Source organism: Phocoena sinus, chromosome 5 (assembly GCF_008692025.1).
Source record: "Phocoena sinus isolate mPhoSin1 chromosome 5, mPhoSin1.pri, whole genome shotgun sequence".
Taxonomy (NCBI): Eukaryota; Metazoa; Chordata; class Mammalia; order Artiodactyla; family Phocoenidae; genus Phocoena; species Phocoena sinus.
The window spans coordinates 45,625,026-45,641,457 of NC_045767.1; the positions used below are offsets into that span (position 1 = coordinate 45,625,026).

General features: G+C 45.7%; 1 protein-coding gene across 1 annotated transcript in view; it reads right to left on the bottom strand.

The window, feature by feature from the left end:
* FAM184B (family with sequence similarity 184 member B) overlaps positions 1–16,432 on the bottom strand; it is a 112,637-nt gene that overhangs the window by 63,264 nt on the left and 32,941 nt on the right. Inside the window, 2 exon segments of the mRNA XM_032632978.1 lie at positions 880–1,015; positions 1,776–2,528. Of these exon segments, the coding sequence (XP_032488869.1) occupies positions 880–1,015; positions 1,776–2,528 (889 nt within the window).

Consider the following 16,432-nt stretch of genomic DNA (forward strand, 5'->3'; position numbering starts at 1 on the left):
GTTTAAAAAGAAATTGAGGACGTTCCTGGATATATGTACATTCAAAGGATTTAAATAAAGAGATCTCAAGTATAAGACAAAAAATAAATATAGTTACAATTGCTCAGTTTCTTCCCATATGCCCTACTTCTGAGACCACTGCTGTAAACCCTCCATACCCTCTGGTTCCAACTCGTACTTTCCAGCCCGAGGTGATCTCTTCTTTCCCAGACACCTCACTGCTGCCTGGGCCGCACCCATGATAGCAAGGCATGCTGTGGGCTGTAAAGTAGCAGTCCCATAAACTCCCTAGAGGCAGAGCCTATGTTTTGTGCCTTTGTTATATCTCCCAGTGTCAAGCTGATGACACTGTACATACTCAAGCACTTTCTGATGAGGGAGCTCAGTGGAAAGCACTTTGGAGTCAGATAATCTGAGACTCAAACACCACCTCTATCACCAGGCAGCTGGCTGGCCTTGAGCTAGCCACGTTAACTTTCTCAGCCTCATGTCTTCATCTGTGACATGGGATACTGACGATACCTAACTCACAACATTATTGGGAACACCCAATAACATCACTGTGTGAATGATGTTAAGAGTATAAAGCGTTGTCTAAGTCTGGGGAAAAGCCAGAGCTGAGAAGTTCAGGCACTATGGTGGATCTGGTGGAGAACTTTCTGGGGGGCCAGACATCCTTTTGCATCATGCCTATTAAATACCTGACCTGCGGCAGCTCTGGATGTCGGCTCACTTGTGTCCTGCATGGATGGGACTTGCCCACCAGGCAGGTCAGATCAAATAGCCCTGCCCTCCACTCTGCTCCCTCAACAGTCTCAAGGCTGCAAGCAGCGTCAGGCCAACCTTTGCTGTGTAAGGAAATCGTTCCGGGCATCTCACCGCTTTTCTGTGTCACATGACACTCCTGCAACATTAGTCTGTCTTTGGCAACAGCCAGCTTCTCCCCAAGTTTTTCTGCAGTGCTTTTCAACTCTGAATTCTCCTGTCGAGCCTCCTTGAGCTGCACATCCAGGTCCTAAACAGACAGAAAGGGTCTCATTTCTCTTGTTACAGTTCTGGGTCGAGACATCCTATGTACATCAGATCTGAAAAGTGGGTAAGTGCACAGCATATGCCTTTAATCTCTGGAATTCAGTGGCTCGGGGTTCATCAAATCCCCACTCATCCTCTGATTGGCTGTGTAACTTCTGGCAAGTTATTTAACCTTTCTGTAGTGAGGATCAAATAAGATAGTGTCTGGGGCAGAAAAAAAAATGCTCAGGGAGTATGAAGGATACTAGCTGCTGTTACTTTTAGAGATGGGGCTCTGTGAGTCTGTGGGCCTCATGTAACTGACTCGTCAATGGTCTGGCTTTCCACAAATACAAAGCCCCAAGGATATTAGGACAGCAAGTTGTTACGGAGTGAGTGGGGGCTTTAGAATCAGGCTGAATTGAGTTCAAACACTTTGTAGCTGTGTGACCAGCTAGGCCCATCCTTAAGCTTCTCAATTTCAGTTTTATCTTCTCATCTCTAAATTGTAAGTCTCTCAGCTCTCAGAGGACAGGGATCAAGGCCGGCTCACCGTGTGTCTCCTGCCCACAGCCCCGGCCTGGCACATAGTAGGTGTTCCACACATACTTGCTGAATGAATGTGGTTGAACTCCATGGAGGTAATAATGCTCGCTCTGGCAGAAGCCAAGGGCTTCACGCAGTGCGTGACACACGGTAGGTGTTCGACACTAGGGGCCATGCTTAGTCTCCCATTTGGAAGGTAGGAAGAGTCCCTGATTTACCTGAATGCGGTCCTTCAGCTTCTGGGCGTACTTCTTCAGGTCACTTATCTTGCGGCCTCTGTGCTCCAGATCCCATTCTAGCTTCCGGACCTGGGCCTGCAGGGCTGCCTCCTGGGCCTGGAAGTTCTTCCGGAGGTCGGTCTCCTTCTCCTGCCACTGCCACAGGGCCTCGCTCACCGACTGCTGCATGGCCTGCTGGACGGCCTCGTTCTCCCGCTCGTACGTGGCCTGCAGTTCCTCGGCCTTCCGAGCATAGTCCTTGCTCAGCTGCTGGTTCTCCGCTCGCAGCCGCTCCACTTCCAGTAGGACCTCCCGCATTTCGGGGCCGCAGCCCAGCTCGGCCTGGGGCTCGGGACCCTCCTGGGCGAGCCCGCCCCACCGGGGCGCCTCGTGGCCGCTCATGTGCCGGAGCCTCTTCTCGTAGTCGGCCTTGAGCTCCAGCATCTCCTTGGAGAGGGTGAGCACCCGCTCGGCGTGCTCGGCCTCCACCCTCAGCTCCCTCTCCTGGGTCTCCAGCCTGCACGCGGCCGACCGGGCCAGCGCCTCCTGCGTCAGCCGCTTCTGCAGCTCCAGGGCGCTCTCCAGGGCCTGGACGCGCTGCCTCAGGGCCTCCTCGCCCGCGCGGCCCTGCGCCTGCAGGAGCCTGGCCTCCGTCTCGGCCACCGCCTTCCGCAGCTCCTCCTGGTGGGCCTCACGCAGCGCCTCCATGCCCGCCTCGGCCTCGTCCTGTCGGGTGTTGAGGGTATAGATCACCTGCGGGAGAATTCGCGGAGCCGGGTTAGTGGGAGGGGCATGGGAGTGATTGAGGGGCCACGTGACCGGAGAGGGCCACGTGACCGGAGAGGTCCGTGACGTAGGCTGATCCCCACGAGCTGCACCTGAGAAGAGGATTTGAGTGGAAGTGATTTATTAGAAACTGTCCTCAGGAGAAACCGGTAAGGAGTTCCATTGGGACCTCTGGGAAGCACCATGGGAATCCAGTGAAGGGTCTGAAACAATCTGGGACGCAAAAAGAGCCCCTCAAAACCAAACCAAAACAAAATACAACAAAACACTAGAAAATAGAATCCAGCAATGTAAAAAAAGGATTCCACACCATGACCAAGTGGGATTTATCCCAAGAGTGCAAAGTTGATTTAACATCTTAGAATGGGATTGACATATATACACTACTATGTGCAAAATAGATAGCTAGTGGGAACCTGCCGTATAGCACAGGGAGCTCAGCTCTGTGCTCTGTGACGACCTAGATGGGTGGGATGGGGGCGGGGGGGGCGGGCAGAGAAGGAGGGAGTTCAAGAGGGAGGGGATATAGGGATACATATAGCTGATTCACTTCACTGTACAGCAGAAACTAACAGAACATTGTAAAGCAACTATGCCTCAATTAAAACAAAAGAGAATAAACAGAAAACCGAAAATAGTAAAGAAAAAAAATCAATGTGATACACCACGTGAATAACATAAAGGACAAAACCCACAAGATTGTTTCAACAGACACAGGAAAAACATTTGACAAAATCCAATACCTCTTCATAACAAAAACACTGACCAAACTAGAAAGAGAAGGGAACTCCCTCAACCCAATAAAGGGCATCTATGAAAAACCCACAGCTAACATCGTACTCCATGGTGAAAAACTGTTCTCCATAACTTCAGGGCTAGATGCTGAATACACATTCAGAATCTCAGAAAATCCTCATGGCAGCCCTGCAAAGTTAGTGTTTTTCTCCCCATTCTAAGAATGAAACATTGAGGTTCAGAGAAATTAAGCAACTTTTTCAAGGTCACAAGGGATAAGAAGATTTGAATAACCTGTGCTCACAGCATGGTACTGCACTATCTCACCATCCCTCTTGAACATTCATTCATTTACGCATTTACTGAATATCTCAGATGTACCATGTTCTGTGCTGAGCACTAGGAATATGTGCTGATCAATAAGGCAACTGAGAGCTTCCCTGGTGGTGCAGTGGTTGAGAGTCCGCCTGCCGATGCAGGGGACACGGGTTCGTGCCCTGGTCCGGGAAGATCCCACATGCCGCGGGGCGGCTGGGCCCATGAGCCATGGCCGCTGAGCCTGCACGTCTGGAGCCTGTGCTCCACAACGGGAGAGGCCACAACAGTGAGAAGCCCACGTACCGCAAAAAAATAATAATAATAAAAAAAAAGGCAACTGACATTGCGACCTCAAAAATATTATAATTGGTCAGGAGAGTCTGCCAAGAATATGGTCAGTTTCAACACACTAAGTGCTATGTGAGGGCTCAGCACCACTTACTAGGGAAACACAGAGGGAGGGTCTAGTAGAAAAGACGACTTCCCCGAAAAAGGGAGCCTTGTCTCCTCATCCTTGGGGGTGACCCGTTCCCTTTTACATGTCAACCTTCATGTGGGTAAGAACAGTATGAATTCTTTGTGTTGTATCATAGCACTTGGTATGAAGTTGAGCACACGACAGGTCCATAATAAGTATCTATTATGGTACTATTGCTGGTCATCAAAGATTCATGCTTTCTTTCCACAGAGTTGCTGCAGAGGAACAGCCACCAAGCAGAGACCACATTTCCTAGTCCCCTTGCATCTAGATGGGACCATATGACTAGTGATTGCCAATGGAATGTGGCCAGAGGTGGATGTGCGTCATCTCAGGGCCAACGCTGGGGTTAGGGTTAAGGGGAGGGTTAAGAAGGAGGCGTGTTCTTTCCCGTCTCTTTTTCCCACTGCAAACTTATTATGGAGTGCAAGATGGAAGGTGCCTGGGTCCTCAGTGACTGAGTAGAAGGCCACCTGCCCACCAGGAGCACTGGCCTTGATCTCTACACGAACAAGAAATAAACTATTGTGTTGAGCCTCTGAAGTCTTGACATTTATTTGTTACAGCAGCTATGATCATCCTGGGAGAACTCACAGGACTCAGCATATAGTCATACTCATGGCTATGATTAATTATAGAGAAAGGATACAAAGCAAAATCAGCATGGAAAAACGAGCTTGGCAGTGGTGGAGGTCAGCGGGGAGTCTGGAGGAAACGAGGTGAAAGCTTGCAAGAATCCTCCGCGAGTGGAGTCACACAGGACTTGCTTAATTTCCCCAGCAAGGGGGTGTGACAACACATGTGAAATACTGCCTACCAAAGGAGCTCATTGAAGACTTAGCAAGGTTTTTATTGGGGGCCAGTCGGGTAGACAACTTCTTCTCGGCATTACCAAAATTCCAGACTCCCAGAAGGAAATTGCTCACATAAATCACATTGTTTGCACGAACAGTTAAGGCCTACTGAGATGTTCTTATTAGTGTGGGTGATGGGAACCCTCTGGAAATCCACGTTCCCAGATGCCAGCCAAGGGTCAATTTTGCAAGCAGACCATTCTAAGGATAAGCAGTCTCAGGTGTGCTATGTTAACTTTTCTGCAACCTGACACCCCAACTGATAAAAAAAGATTGACTTTTATTTTCAGTGGAGTCAAGCTGTGGTAGATCAAATCTTACCGTAAATGGGGTTTTCTCACGGTGAAGAACAAAACATCCTTGTAAGGTTTATTCCGTGAAATTTGGCATTGGTTATTCCATTGAGGATAAAATAAATGAGTGATGGTGGTGGTGATCTTGGGAACTGCGGTTCCTATATTCACTATACCTGTACAACAGAAAACTTCGATGGAGCTCCAGTATATTCTGATGCCACTAAAGCACTTAATGAAGAAAGAACCCAAACATTGTACCCATTTGAGTGAGAACCATGTCGCCTGGATCAGGGTCTAAAGGACTTCAGCTTTTTCCAGCATTCACTCATGTGAGTCTGCCCTGTCTGTGAAAATGCTCCCCGTGGGCACACCCTTGAATTAACACAAGATCAGATTTCAGGCTGGAGGTAGCAGAGAGGGTCTCACACTAGGCTCGAGCCTCAAGGCACTTTGGCATGTACACTTTTATTCGTGGTGTCTTGCAATTAAAGTCCCCAAACAATCCCCACCAAAGACCTGCCCAAACTGTTCTCTTAGGCTGAGATCTGGTTTCAGAACTTTTGGCTTTCTAGAGGTGCCAGACCCACCGTCTCCTGACCTTCCTTAGAAGGTTACTCCAAGGGTATGTAGGCATAACCTGGAAAGTATGATACGTTATTATTCATATCATATTTTAGTCACCATCCTTTTTTATACACATATACATTCATATGCACCATGATTTTTTTTTATTTCATAGATATCTTGGAGATTATGCCATTTCTGTATATAAAGAGATTCCTCATTTCTATTTTTGGCTACTTCCTATGCCATATCATATGGATGTGCTATGAATTATTTCTCCATTACCTGCTGATAGACATTAAGTTGTTTCTCTGTGGAAGATCATCAATATGTTTACTTCGGTGTTATTAAGTAAAGTTTCCCTTACTCTTTTTTTCCATTCCTGCTGGTAATCTTGAGGTCCAATTTTTGCTTATGAATGTGACAAATGAAATTCCAGAGCTTGGTCTTAAAAAACTAATCTTCACAGTTAGTATAGAATCTTAGGAAAGAGATGAAAGAGGTGTCTCCTCTCCCAGTCGTAGGTGGGGAGAGATGCCATTTTCCATCATAAAACTGATATGAAGAATCTGTATTAGAATTCTTCAGTTCAAAAGCATCAAACTCATTTCCCTGAACAACATGGAGACATTTGTGAATGTTCACAACTGTGCCCATGGCAAGGGCACTCCTGGCACTACTCTGTTGGGTCCTCTTGCCTATTCTCAAGTCAGTCTCATCTTTTTCCACTCTCTCCACTTCCTCATTCTCACAACCTTGATCTCTGAGCTTGCCCTCCTTCTTCCCCTAGCCCAATAGTCTGTTTTTACCTTAATTTCTCCCCTTTAAAGCCACAACCAATCATGTCAACTACCTTCTTATTGACATCTTCAAATCACCTGCCCACCTCATCTTTAGCCCCACATCCTTCATATTATGAACACCAGATCAACCCACCCACCTCAGCTCTTGTCAAATAATACTAACTGGTACTTAAGATTTCCAACCTCATCTGTGCTCTCCATGCGGATACCATTTAATTGAGTTGTCGTAGTAATTCCCTATTCTCTTTTTCCACAAGGGTTATTTCAATTTTCTACCATGTTTCTCAGGGCTACGACCCTAAATCCTGGCCCGCTGCTACTCTCCTAGCATAGTTATCTCCTGTTTTTTTTGTTTCTTTTTTGCGGTACGCGGGCCTCTCACTGTTGTGGCCTCTCCCATTGAGGAGCACAGGCTCCGGACGCGCAGGCTCAGCGGCCATGGCTCACGGGCCCAGCCGCTCCGCGGCATGTGGGATCTTCCCGTACCGGGGCACGAACCCACGTCCCCTGCATCAGCAGGTGGACTCTCAACCACTGCGCCACCAGGGAAGCCCCTCTCCTGTTTTTTTGAAGGAGTAACGATTAAGGGCTTGGACTCCAGAACCAGCCAAACTCAGCTGAAGTCCTAGCTTCACTGTCTCCTAGCTGGTGACCTGGGTCAGGTGATTCAACCTGTCTGGAGCTCAGTTTCCTAACAGTAAAATCGGATTAACAATAGCACCAACCTCCTAAGGCTACATTGAGGGCTACATGAGATATTGCATAGAGACATCAGATACCCAATAACTACATAATGAATATTACCTTCTGTCCAGAGAAAAGGACTTGGACTTTTAACTGCAGGCTGGGAAAAAGCCAGAGCATTTGGTCATTCTTGGTATAGTATTGGGGGCAGAAGCAGACTGGTGTGGTTAAAGAGAATGGAGGGTGGGGAAGGGGAGATTAAGAACGTGTGCCGTTCTTCCCCAAAACCACTGGTGAAGGGAATAGGGATAGAGTAGGCAGATGACTAGATGGGCAAACAGGATCAAAGTAACCTGGAGGGCACTAGAGAAAGGCAGATAAGAAGATTTAGTAGAAAGGAAAAGAAACAGAAGAAACGGTATAACTCAAGACAGATGAGTTTTACTTGGAACAATTGGGGGAAAGCATAAGGAATTTCACCTCCTATGTAAAGTGTCCTTTGGCTCCCTCCAGATACTAGAAACTTATCTCATTCATCTGTCCTCCAGTGCACCGTGAACCACTTGGTTGTTACGGCCCTTTCATATCATAGTATGGACATTCAGATGCTGGATGTCAAAGTAAAATGTGAGCTTCATAAGCATAGGGACCTCAGCTGATATATTCTTTAGTTCCCCAAGCACTTAGCACAATGGCTGGCCTGATCCAGACTCTCAGTGTGTTTCCTGTTAGACTGAACGAGAACTTTGTAAGGGGTGGCAAGAGATTGAACGAATAGGATTCCAGAAGAGAGACCTGCAGGAGTAGAGGTCCTGAAGTGGGAACACACATGAAACAGACAAGCATAACAAGTAAAAGACTAGGCTTTGGATCTATACTGCCTGAGTGCAGATCCTCTTTGCCATCGTATGGATGCCATACAACATATGGATCCAGATGCTATCTGCTCTGTGTGACCTTGGGCATGCCATATAATCTCACTGGGCCTCAGTCTCCTCATCTGTACAATGGGGAGAATAAAGTTCCTGCTTTACGAGGTTACTGAAGGATTAAATGAGACAGTGCTATACGGCTCATCACATAATGCCTGGCTCACCGTAAGCACCTATGGGACCTGGCTGTTCCTATTATGGTTGTCCACAGGGCACTTTAAGCCTGATGGAGACTTCTGTGGCAATGGCACTCTTCTTAGGGAAGGCAGTATAGTAGAACTGGTGGAGTAGGGGTCCTCTGGAGTGAGAGAGACCTAGATTTAACTTCCTGGTAACAGAGATTGCTGGTGGACCCAAGATCTGTTTCTCTCCTTTGTCCTTAGAAAATAGAAGCTTAACTTGTCTGTGGGCACACTGCCACATTCCTCAGCCTCCCTTCTAACTTGGAGCAGCTAAGTGACCAAGTTTTGCCTAGTTGGATATAAGCAGATGTGTCATTATTCCTTCCGAGATGAATCTTCTATTTTCAAGCGTTCATCTTGAACCATGAAGGGGACGCCACAGGCTAAGGTTGGCAGGACAATAAGATAAGAGGAACCGGGGTCTCTGACACAGTGGAAGACCGTGCCAGCCCTGCAGTGATTCCAACAGGATTGCACTGGGTTTTCTGTCATTCACAGACAAACTAGCTCTGTTTGATACATATACTTCTCAACTCTGATCTTTTAAAAATTGCTTAAGTTATTTCACTTCTTGAAGCCTCAGTTTCTTGCCTGTAAAAGAGAGATAACCCAGACCTGTATCCTTTGAGGATCAAACAGGATTACATCTTTTAGTTGTTGGCACATAGTAGGTACTTATTAAATGGTTTTTTCTTCTCTTTTCTCACACTGTGCCCTCAAAAAGGAACGTCCCTTGTTTTTTGGAGACACAATCTGCTCTACCTCCCCACCCTACCCCACCCTCAGAGTCTGAAATTGTTGAGCAGATTTTGAGCATACCCACCCTTCTCCTGGGCCTGATGACTCGCAGGTCACTTGGCAACCTTTCCGCTGCCACCTGCTTGATTTCTTTCAGTCACCACCTACTCAACTGAAACTTCAAAGTGACTGACCCAAGCCTTATTTGTGAATCTTCTCCCTCAGGAGGAGGCCAACTTCAGAATCCATCAAGGGACATGAATAATTCAGGAGCCAAGAGAAATACTGAGCAAGTTGCAATGTCTTCCCAAGGGTTTTAGAAATTCACTGCTAATGGTGTGAGTTCAGAGAAAATTTCTGCAGCGGGCCTGTTAAGGTCTTAGAGGTCGAGTATTGTAAGTTTAACAGAGCTATAATGAATGGTTTCTGAGCATCAGATCGTAAGGAAAGTTTCCATCGAGTCTGGCAGCAGGAGTCAGAAGTGAAATGGAAAAGGAAAACAGGAAATAACACTTATTGAGTGCCCAGAGTATAACCTTCTCTGGGCCAGGTGATATACATATTATTTGTCAATAAATCTAACAATTTTACAAAGTGGACATTCTTATGCTTCTTCCTGTTTGACATTGGGTGGGGTTAATTTAACATCTAGGAGGGATAGAGCATGGTGCTTAAAAGGAGGCTTTGGATCCTGCTGGACCTGGGTTCACATTGTAGCTCCACCTCTCTCTAGCTTGAGGGAGTTATTGAACCTCTCTGATTCTGTAACACGGGGAGATCAATGTCTACCTCATAGATTTGTCTGGAGGTTAAAATGACATACAGAACCTAAAACCGTTAGCAGCATTCCTAGCACAGAGTAAACACTCGAGAAATTCTGACTGCTATTATTTTTACTATTATTGCCAAAAGACAATGTTAAAAATAAATAATAAAATAAATAAAATAATGTTAAAAAGTGCAGATGCTGGGATTGAAACCCAAATCCTTTTGGATCTAAAAATTAAAAGAAATAGAACAATTAGCTTGTTTAGAGAAAACCTGGTGATATTCTTTCATTCGATATTTTTATAGCATCTACTACACGCTCGGCATGGTGCTGGGCACTAGAAAAACAGAACAAATAAGATCATTCTGTTGAGGGGCTTATAGGTTAGCAGAACGTGGTAGATTGCCCTGTTTTTCCATTTTTTCCTTCCTTGCTATAGCCCTTCCAGTCTATGGACAGCATTTACGTTTCCTTCCTTTTGGGCTTGCCTGTGACTTGCTTTGGCCAATGGAATGAGAGTGAACTTGTTGCAAACAGAGGCTTTAAGTGTGTTTATGTGTTTTGGCTTGCTCTGCTTCTAGAAGAGTTCATTTAGGGTAGCCATGGGTTCCAAAATGAGAGACACGTGGAACAGGCTGGACCCCAACCCAAAGGCTGGAGTTAGCTTGGCTCAGCCAAGCCCAGTAGAGAGCAGCTGTACAGCAGCCAACCTAAGCAGGAGATAAAGCACTGCTCTTGTAGGCTGCTGAGATTTTTAGGGTTGTTTGTTACGCAGCATTATCGCAAGAAAACCTGACTAACACGTGAAAAGAGAGAGAGACAAGTAAGCCAATTAGTACATTTAGTGGTATTTGAGGTGCTTTGCTAGAAATCTTCTAGAGAAAGGCACAAGGGTCACAGGGAAGGATCACATTGCTCCAGTAATTCTCTCCCTTCCTTCCTGCATCATCATTAATGGATCACTCCCATCAACATATAAGTGTATTATAACTTTTATCATTAACAAAAATCTTTCTTTTGATCCCACATCTCCCACTTTTCTGCATGTCTTTATAGCAAACTCCTCAAATACTTTGTTTATACCCATTGTCACTAATTCCTCACCTCCACTTCTCTCCTGAACCCTCTCCAGTCAGGCTTTCAACCTCACTAATCCACCAAAACAACAGTCACTGTTTCACTAATGACCTCCAAGTTGCTAAATCAACAGAAAATTCTCAATCTATCTGTTTAACTTTTCAGCAGCATTTGACATAAGAAATCACTTCCTTCTCCTCGAAACTTTGTCTTCACTTGGCTTCCCTCCTACTGACCACTCCTTCTCATCTGATTGGCTAGTTCTTCCTCACCTCTCATCCTTCAAATAGAAGGGCTTCAGAACTTGGGCCTCGGGCTTTCGCATCTCTACAAACACTTTCTTGGGATCTCATTCAATTTCATGATTTTATGTATGCTTTTTTTTTGCTAATGACTGTCCAACTTATGTGTCCAGGCTGGACCTGTCACCTGAATGTCAGATTCATGTCCTGTTGCTTACCAATATCTCCTCTATCTAACATGCACCTCAAATTTAATTCTGGGGATTTTTCCTTCAAAACCTGCTCTTCCCACATTATTCCCCATCTCGCTCCATAGCAACCCCCTTCTTCCAGCTGCTTACGTCAAATTTTGGAGGCTATCAATAAATACATGAAAAGATGCTGAACATCACTAATTATTTGGGAAATGCAAATCAAAACTGCAATGAGAATCACTTTGTTGTACACCTGAAACTAACACAACATTGCTAATCAACTATACTCCAATATAAAATTTAAAATTTTTAAAAATTAAAAAAAAGACTGCAATGAGGTACCACTTCATGCCCATTAGGATGATGATCATCAAAAAACAAAAAATAAGTGTTGATGAGGATGTGGAGAAATTGCAACCCTTGTGTACTGCTAGTGGGAATGTAAAATGGTTCAGCTGCTATGGAAAATGGTATGGTGGCTCCTCAAAAAATTAAACATAGAATTACCATGTGATCCAGCAATTCCACTTCTGGAATTTCAATTCCAATAATCGAAAGCGGGAACTTGAATAGATATTTGTACAACCATGTTCACAGCATTATTTACACTAGCCAAAAGGTAGAAACAACCCAAGTGTCCATTGATAGATAAATGGATACACAAAATGTGGTATATACTTACAATGATATGTTACTCAGCCTTAAAAAGAAAAAAATTCGGACACACGCAACAACATGGATGAACCTTGAAGATCTTAAGCTAAGTGAAATAAACCGGTCACAAATGGACAAATGTGGTGTATGATTCCACTTGTATGAGGTACCTAGAGTAGCAAAATTCACAGAGATAGAAAGCAGAATGGTGGTTGCCAGGGGCTGGGGGGAGGGCGTTCTGGGGGGTCAGCGTTTCACGAGTAGAGAGTTTCAGTTTGGGAAGATGAAAAAGTTCTAGAGACAGATGGTGGTGACAGTTGCACAACAGTTTGAATGTACTTAATGTCATTGAACTGTACACTTAAAATGGTAAATTTTATGTCATTTATATTTTATCACATTAAAAAAAGACAGTTAAAAAAAGTTTAGAGCCGTCTCTGCCTCAAATCTGTCTCTGACATCCTAAATCCACTCCATCAGCCAATCCTGAATCTCGCCCCTTCTCACCATCCCATCCTGCCCTTAATCTGAGTCATGAGCACCTCTCACTTGGACCATTACAATGGCCTCAACCCTTGTTTCTACCTTGCCATCTAAAGTCTGTTAAAAGTCAGTCAAAAAAAAAAAAAAAAAAAGTCAGTCAAATCATGTCTCCCCACTGCTCAAAACCTTCTGATGACTAACCACGCAGAAAATGTCAGAGCCTACGGCAACCAGAAGGGGGTTACATATTCTGGCTCCCCAGGCCCTTTCTGAGCTCACCTCATCTTCTTCTCTTTCTCACTCCCTCCACTCCAACCACATGGACATCCTTGCCGTGCCTCAATCATGCCAAGCACACTCACTCTCTCACTGCATCTCCGTGTATATTGTTGCCTCTTCTGGGAGGACCATTCTTCTTTGGGTTTCTCCTCATTTGCCACCTTATCAGTGAGACCTGCGCTGATTACCCCCCAAATCATTGCTCTCCTCATACTTTTTCCTGCTTTATTTTTCTCCATGTCACCTTTATCTGACATATCATATATTTTACGTGTTGTTTTTTTTTCGATTTGCTTATTGGTCTTCCTCTCTAGAGTATGAGTTATACGCGGGTAGGTTCTTTTGTCTGTTGCGTCCACTACTAGATCCCAGAGCAGTGCCTGACGTGTGAAAAGGACTCTGTAACTATTTGTTGAATGAATGAAAAATCTCTTTATCCAAGCAGAGAGGCATCAGAGTGCAGAAGATACTTGAGTTGGGTATGAAAAGATGAGCAAATGTCATCCAGGTGAAGAGAAAGGAGAAGAAAATACAGGTAGGGGCAGTGCCAGGAGCAAGAAGTAGCACAAAGGCATGAAATAGGGGGGACTGGGAGGGGACATGCAAGAGGAGTCCTCCTGGCCAGAGCCTGGTGAGGGGCACTGGCAAGACGGGGAGGACAGCATGACCCAGCACTGGACAGGTGGGCAGGGGTCAGACACTCAAGGGTCCAGCATCCATGTTAAGGAGTTTAGACTTTATCCTGTTTACATAGCACATGGTGATCATGCAGACTCCCATACCTTGCCCTGAGATCCTGATGTGGTACGGCTGGGGCATGGAGAGGCCAGGACCTACATTTTTAACACTTGGCTGCCCAGGGCTTCAGGCTCTAAAAGCATATGGGTGCATACTTTGAGGAACTGTGGCTTCTGTGCCACGCAGGAAGCTTTTCTTACAAGATTCTACCTCTCTGAAATTACAGGGAATAAAACTCTCCATAATGTTTAATTTTACATGGCAACTTGACTGGGCCACACGGGGCCCAGATATCTGGTTAATATTATTCTGGGTGTGTCTGTGTTTCTGGATGAGATTAACATTTGAATCTGTCAACTGAGTAAGGCAGATTGCCCTCCCCAGTGTGGGTGGGCCTCATCCAATATCCAGTGGAGGTCTGGATAGAACAAAAGCCTGGGTCAGGGAGAATTCACTCTCTGACAGCTTGAGATGGGATGTCAGTCTTCTCTTGCCCTCAGATTAGGATTTACACCATTGGTTCTCCTGGTTCTCAGGTCTTTAGACTCAGACTGGAATTTGCACCACCAGCTCCCATGGGTCTCCAACTTGCAGATGGTACACTGTGGGACCTTTCTGCTCCATAGTCACATGAGACACTTTCTCATAAGGAATCTCTTTCTACATATATATCCTATTGGCCCTGTCCCTCTGGAGAATCTTGATTAAGACATTCTCCATTTCATAAGTTTGGGGACCACTGCCCTGACTTCAGTGTGGAGTCCAGATGCGATGGGGCAGGGAGAAAACTGTGGGAGGCAGGGGGATGAGCTCGGGGTGAGCTGGAGTCAGAGCAGGGGAAATGGGAAGGGGTGTGGGTTCAAGAGTGGCCAATTAGCAAGAGTGGCAGGGCAGAGACTCACTAGGTGTGGGGTAGGGGATACGGAAGAGTCCAGTGGATTCTCCAGCTGGCATGACTGAAGCGGGGTGGGGGGTGTCCATGCTACCCCACCTCAGAAGCATAGCATCCTGGGATACCAGAACATGGATAGGCCAAGGTCACTGCTTGACTCATGTCCCTGCACATGAAGCAGCTCCAACTCTCCTGGCACCAAGTCAGAACAGAGGACTAGCTAAACCTTAAGAAGGAAGTCCTGAATTTGGGTGCTGAAACTCCTGGGAAGAGCAGAGGTCTTGTGATTGCTGTTCCTTTCTTTATGGAAATGGGTTAAAACAGGTCCCAAACAAGGCTGGGCTCCTGCAAGCAAATGGGCTTGGAATGAAGGCCAAGATACTCATTTTTTTAAAGAAAATCTCATCATTACCCATCAGACAGCCATTGCTAGACACCTAGCTGCACATGGCACTGAGCTGTGAGGCATAAAGTTCTGAGTAATTGAAGCTCAACTGTCTCCCAAACTTGTTTAGACTGAGACTTAGCTGAAAGGTAAGGGCAGTCTCTTCAGAAGGCTCTTACTGAGAGCCCCTCCTCTCACTAGCGGAGGCCAACACTCACAGAAACAGGCCTGCCTGCCTTCCAGGGAGTATCACCCTCTGCATAAGATGAGTGGATATATGTATATGTATAACTGATTCACTTTGCTGTACACCTTAAACTAGCACAACATTGTAAATCAACTATACTCTAATAAAAATTTTTTTTTAAAAGCTTTAAAAAAAACCCCAAAACCGGGGCTTCCCTGGTGGCGCGGTGGTTGAGAGTCCGCCTGCCGATGCAGGGGACACAGGTTCGTGCCCCGGTCTGGGAAGATCCCACATGCCACGGAGCGGCTGGGCCTGTGAGCCATGGCCGCTGAGCCTGCACGTCCAGAGCCTGTGCTCCGCAACGGTAGAGGTTACGACAGTGAGAGGCCACAACAGTGAGAGGCCTGCGTACCACAAAAAAAAAAAACACAAAAAAACAACCCCCAAACCAAAAAACAAAAACAAACAAAAAAAGATGAGGGACCACATTTTGAAGCTCCAATGACTTGCTTACAGCTTCTTGGAACACAAAGACTAGGGCTAGCTCCCTTGGTTAGCCAATCTGGTCAATACTTATGCATATGTGTTGCAATACTTCCTTTGTGAACAAAATCAATACAAAAAATTATTTAAAAAATCAATACAAAGAAATCTTAATACCTCTCACAGGAAATACTTTAACAGAGAAGTACTCCAGGTAGGAGCATCAAAATCTATAACTACAGATACAAACAAAATCATGTGAACTTAATAGCAGAAAAAGTGGGGGAGGAGTTTAAGGTAGTCTTGCTGCTGCTGTGGGTGTAACGAGGTGTGCAAGGTGCTGCCTGAAGCTGCGATACGGGTGACAGGGAGCTGCAAGCCACAGGCCACGCTGGTTGCAGCCACTCTCTGCTTTCAGAAATAAGCTCTTGAACTCAACCTCGAATAAACTTCTCCTGGGAATGAACGTGCGACAACAGAAAGAGCATTTCGCTTTCATAGAGTTGAGGGCACGCCTGCTCTCTGTACTTCCTAAAAATTTCTGGAATCATTTCTTCCAAACCACTTTCCTTGTGATTACTCTACTTTAGGGCCCCTTCATCCCTTGCCTCACTACAGTGTTCCATTTACTGGGCCCAAGGTCATTGCTATGGTTGTTACTATTACCATCATAGAAGAGGTCCAGGGTGAGCAGCTTGTGCTTAGGTTGGGGATGAACTGGAAGACGTATATATCACTTCTGTCAGCACCCATAGGCCTACACTTAATCTCAGAGCCAAAAGGGAGTCAGGGAGATGCAGTCTCTGGCTGGGCTGCCTTGTGCTTAGCTAGAATATAGATGGTTCTATTACTAACAGGAAAAAAGAGAAACAGGCTGTTTCCCCTGTGCCAGTACCTTAGAAAG